The 5,321-nt window shown below is 46.4% G+C and overlaps 1 protein-coding gene across 1 annotated transcript; it reads right to left on the bottom strand.

The window, feature by feature from the left end:
• Window positions 1–249: 249 nt before the first annotated feature.
• On the bottom strand, window positions 250–4,131 carry LOC100127077 (sodium/hydrogen exchanger 4). The gene is made up of 14 exons (XM_044575379.1): window positions 3,782–4,131; window positions 3,556–3,674; window positions 3,325–3,422; window positions 2,588–2,647; window positions 2,455–2,501; window positions 2,163–2,357; window positions 2,008–2,054; window positions 1,857–1,923; window positions 1,671–1,771; window positions 1,423–1,524; window positions 1,136–1,277; window positions 995–1,057; window positions 831–914; window positions 250–730 (listed from the first exon to the last, which is right to left on the bottom strand). Exons 1-14 carry the CDS (start codon window positions 3,953–3,955, stop codon window positions 446–448), a joined length of 1,584 nt encoding a protein of 527 aa, XP_044431314.1. The 5' UTR covers window positions 3,956–4,131; the 3' UTR covers window positions 250–445.
• Window positions 4,132–5,321: the final 1,190 nt, after the last annotated feature.

Here is a 5,321-nt window from a genome sequence, read left to right as displayed (position 1 = left end):
CTCCAGCACAGCACTGGTGCAGAGGAGGCGGATGCAGAGGGCTCCAGAGCAGATGCAGAGGCAAAGGGCACAGCCGGAGGCGCCCAGGCCTCCGCCGCCAGCACGCAGGCGTTCCCGCGAGTCCCCGGAGTACAGCTGTACAAGAGCCGTTTGTCCGACAAGGTCCTGGAGCACTGCACTCCAGTTGAGTTTCAGCGTGTTTGCTTCCGTTTATACTTCCAGAATTTGTAATAATACAAATACACTAAATAAAGAGCAAACTTAATTTGCTCGATACTGTTCATGTTACAAACTTTACACTGGTAAGTAGTAAGGAGTAGTAACTAACCAAAGACACAAAATTCAGACATATTGTTACACTGAATTACCGTCGCCGAACTCGATTATACTCCAGTCGTAAAAGCGCCAATTATTCCACCTCTTCTCTTGCACAGAATTATTCCAGTCAGTAAGATCGTGGTCCACCGAAGATTGGTCTCATGAACCTGTCGTCGAACTTCCTCCAGTAGATGTGCACCGTGTGGATGGGTCTCTCCAGCATCATTGATATGCTTCTCTTGGCTTGGACGAAGCCGCTTCCACTCCCCGACGCGTCTTCGTCGCCGAGAAACGGCAGGATGAACTCGTCCTTCGGCGAGTTGCTTCCCGTGCTGCGGCCTCCCGTCGGCTCCCGGTGCCGATGCTGCGGGAGCATGGCGCTTATCATTGGCCTTGTCAAGAAGCCAAACACCTGAAGTGATCAGAATGTATCAGCTTCAATGTGCCGTGTATGTCTTTCGCCGATAGAACATCATGTAACGAAAAATGCGGGATCCGGTTAATGGTACTACCAGGGTTGTGAAAAATACTACGACAATTGTACTGGTGATGATGGTTGCATGGACTGGATCCTGTGTTACACCTGAAAATGTGAACTGAAAAGCATGCAAATGTTCAGCAAACCACTTGTCTTCTCGTATTATCTCAAAGGCACCCGGATGATGAGAGGACGTACCTGATTGTATGCTAGCGCAATTGAAACGGCGCCTCTCATGAGCCCGGCCCACCAAATCACGACCTTCACATGATTAAAGAATTTTGAGTACATCATTCAGAGGTTTTTCTACCAGGGAATAAGCATTGGTTTAGAAGCAACCTGGTGCTTGAATGTGATTGGTGCTTTTTCAGAATTCCCACTCATAAAATTTGAAAGGATCGAAAGAGGGAAAACAAACGCGGCCCGTCCCAGCAAAATGAGTGAAATGATGACACCAAAAATACCAATTGAGGTCTTGAAGCTGGCAAAGTAACAAAGTATGGCTCTGAGAAATGCTTTAAGATATCTTTTTTTTTCTTGAATTGAATGCTTTAAGGTAACTTGAGAGAAGTGACTAGTACTTTGGTACTGCAAAAAAACAGAGACATGCATGCTTTGTTGCTCACCTTGCCTGTGTTGTCTTCCATTTATCCATGTCAAGGGCATCCATTCCAACATAAAGAAAGATAAAGGTCTCAGCGATGAATGATAGCGTCGCAAATATGTGCCTGTAGTCACATCATTTACATTACTATTACTTGCAACACATGTTTTCCATCAAAATAGGTTAACCAAAATAACACACATAAGTTAGCAGTTGCTTTGAGGGCCATACAGATAATTTAGTAATACAGAAACAGCAGAGTAATAGCACCTTGTCGTGATTCGGGAGCTCTCTGTTACATTATGCCATGCGTAGTGGGACATGACGATGCCGCAAAAGAAAACAGTCAAAATCCCACTCAGACTTAACAACTGCCAAAATGAATGTTTGCTCAGGTGTCAGGTGCATTGTGGACAAGCATATGAACTGTCAGAAGTTAAGCTCTCATGGAATTACCTCTGCTAACATATACGATAAATAAGCCATGAGAGCCATTAAAGCGACCTCCCGGTCAGTCGAGTGCCTGCAAAATCAGGGGAGGAATTCAGAATATAAAAGCACAGAAGATGGACGGAACCAGCTAATGTGCTAGTATTCTGCTACTTGCCTGCCAAAATACAGCGCTTTGAGAACATAAGCAGTGAACAGTCCGATCTGATATCATTTGGGAAACAAAAGTGTGAAAACTAAATTGGTGCCATGGTTGTAACACCATGATTATAAATATCACAAAATTAGATTGTTAAAAAATAGTGTCCTTACTGTGGCGCCAAGGATAGTACTAGTTGCAAAAAGATAGAGGAAATCTCCGATAACTTTTAGCACCGCCCTGCTTTTGATCTTGGTGATATCCATATTCTTTATAGCATTGAATAGGACCACAGATGTTGCATCATTGACAACTCCTTCTCCGAAGACCAAGCTGTACAACCTCGGTGTTTCATCTTGGCTTATGACCTGAGTTTGAGCTCAAGAGATTGAACGTATGTTTAGAAAAATTTATAGTGGAGAAAACACTCAAGAGGTTAGAATAGAACTTGAACACCCAACGGACCTGCAACGTGCACACAGTATCTGTCGAAGAAAATATGACTCCCAGTGCTGCAATTCAAAAATAAGACCCAAACTGATTAATTTGAAGCAAAAGGAAGTGGCCCAAAAAAAATCACAAATGCAGAAGCAAGGACCTAGATAATCCACCGCGTCAAGTTTGCCAAAACCAACTTTTGGGAGTAGCCAGTAGAAACCTGATATCAAGAAAAGTGATATTTAGCAACAGATTGTTAGTATGATGCACAAAATACCTCCCTTGAAAAATGGTTACCAGTGCATAAAAGAGTATAAGTGAAGACAGTTTAAAAAAATGGTTACCAACAGCACAGCTTGTGAATATTGCCGCAATCCATAAGAGACCCCGGATCACATTGTCACTCGATGCAACTTCTCCAAGCATCCAACGAAAGGTCGCCACTTGGGCGAAAAGACAAAACCCAAACTTTCGCTGCTTGGTGCACCATTCAGGGTGCGAGAGCAGCGGAAGGGGGCGATGAGTTTAATCATCCCAATTCCGAAACAAGGAAAAAACTAAATAAAAGTTTGTTCCACGCGATTGTTGCCTACACATGCCAGAATGTGTTGAAGGAGACAAAACCAACCCATATTCAGGCCTGATTGCCGATCGATGCCAAACCTAGTTCACAATATCTATGCAGACATCGCTAGTATGGAACTGCCCTTTTGTGAGCAGAATCATCCATATCATGGTCATGTGGTGTGTTCTTCACTCATGTAAAGTTGGCTGACTTGCACTCAGTTTAGCAGCTAAGTCTTGCAAATTTATAAGTATTTCTCTTACAATGTGTGATGTACACATGCCCAAGTAAGACATGCTCGAAAAGTCGAAGAATCAGCAAAGAGATGGTACCTGCGGAAACTATTGCGACCGAGATGAAAACCCCGAATCCCCCAAAGGACATGATGGTGAGGAAATTATGGAAGAACTGCTTCTTCTTGACCTGGAACCTGCGAAGAGGAGCCATGGACGGTTCCACACAGCACTCAGTAAAGTACTACTAGCTGGTTAATTTTTTAGTACAGTACCTCCAAAATCCAATACAGGGCAGAATTAACAAAGCTGGTGAAGGTATATGCGTACCCAGCGTTGAAGATTATCGGCGGAAGAACGTAGATGAAGAAGAGCTGCTCATCGAACCTCAGGATGTGCGAGTTCCTGCCCTTGCTCAGCAGAAAGATGAGAGCCCCAACAATGCACCCCTGCCATCAAACACAGAAGCAGAGAGAAATCAGGACGTCTCGTCACGATGATGGATATTCTTCCCTGAAATGCATCTGTATGTTGGGGATGAGACGTCGTATCGTACGATGATGAGCGCGGTGATGGACTCGTTGACCCATTTGTTCTCCTCGAGGAGGTGGCCGGCGACGAGGCAGAGGCAGAGCACCGCCGTGAACACGCAAATGGACACCACGGTGCCGCTGCTCCCCCCCGTCGACGCCGCCACCACCAGCTCGTCCCACAGCGAGGAAGCCGCCATGTGCCGGGCGCATATGCAGAGCTCGCTTCGATTTGGCTTCGGATCACCGCCGCCGCCTTGTCCGCCCTCTTCTTCGCTGCCTCTGTAGTCTGTACGTACGCGCGACGAGCAGAGAGCTCTAACTCTGTCTACCTTCTCTGTTTCTCGTACTACGTTTCGGTGCGGCTGTGAGTGTGACGCGTGATTTTGGCGCGAGGCGGCGATCGGTTTGGAGTTCGAGGAGGGGGCGGCACGCGTGGCGGGGAGTGCCTGCGTGGCGGGTGAGCTGGTACGGTCACATGGTGCCACGCCTGGACTCTGGATGGCGTTGAAGGGCCTGACACGACCTTTTTTTTCTGCAGGAAGTGATTAAAGAACTTTTTTTTTCTGTGTGTGGTGGGATTAAACAACCTTGGCACGACTGGTGCGTTCTGCTTGGGGCCCACAAAGCTCTGACGTAGTAGAGAAAATTGGCTATTTGCCACTTTCAATATCGGGCTTCGTAAAACTGCCACTCTCAATATTAGCTTCGTAAAAATGCCACCTAGTTCGTGTGCACCTTGATTACCATGCCATTTCCCCATTTTCAATTACTTTTCTTTTTTTTCAATTTTCTGGCACCTGAAAGGACCGAAGTACCCCTGATGCTATCTTCACGTACTTTGGCATCAGATCAGCACTTGAAGCGGACGCGTGCGTGCTGCCCGCCGTGAACAACGTGCTTGCCGCATCCCTGGTCGCCAGGACTTCTTGGGTCTATCGCTGGACGCCGCCCCCATCTCCTGGACGTCGCGACGCCGCTGATTGCCTCAACGCCGCGTGCCGCCGATCTCCTTGGCATCGGGTGCCGCCGATCTCCTCAGCGTCGCGTGCTGCCCGTCACCCAGTACCGCAGTGGCGACATGGAACTCAATCTTTCTGGACGGTATTATTTTTACCTTTCCCTTGGTTTGTTCATTTGATTTCAGTTCAACAAATGATGAGGGCACGACCTCGGACGCGCCGCTAATTTGGCCCGATCTTTCACGATGCAACAACCGCGACTAAATTTCACTGATAAGAATTTCCAATTACGCGATCGATATACGCAACCTAAAACTATGGTAACAAAAACTGACTAGCAATACCTCGACAAAAAAAGCACCTCTCGTCAATGTAGACGTCACCAGCACGCAATCCGTCGTCGCCGACGAACCTCAAGCCAATAGCTAGCAAACTCTCGATCACGAGAATCCTCTCGCCAAAGTGTAATTTTCTTGATAGAAAATCTCACAATAATAAACAAGATGAACGCCTAGAGGGTCACTTCATAGTCTGTCTAAACTCTAAAGAAAATAACTTCCCCTAAAAGTCTTGATAGCAAATAATATATAGAACCTAGGTACAA

The sequence above is a fragment of the Triticum aestivum genome, chromosome 7B (assembly GCF_018294505.1).
Source record: "Triticum aestivum cultivar Chinese Spring chromosome 7B, IWGSC CS RefSeq v2.1, whole genome shotgun sequence".
NCBI classification, from domain to species: domain Eukaryota; kingdom Viridiplantae; phylum Streptophyta; class Magnoliopsida; order Poales; family Poaceae; genus Triticum; species Triticum aestivum.
This window is presented reverse-complemented; position numbering and strand designations above follow the sequence as displayed.

Bases quoted from the DNA above. Each gene is read 5' to 3' on its own strand.
- LOC100127077 (XM_044575379.1), bottom strand. From the start codon at position 3,955: ATGGCGGCTTCCTCGCTGTGGGACGAGCTGGTGGTGGCGGCGTCGACG. The intron at 2,055-2,162 runs GTAAGGACACTA...AAATGATATCAG, and splicing joins GTACTATCCTTGGCGCCACA to ATCGGACTGTTCACTGCTTA. The intron at 1,525-1,670 runs GTGCTATTACTC...ATGTGACTACAG, and splicing joins AGCTCCCGAATCACGACAAG to GCACATATTTGCGACGCTAT.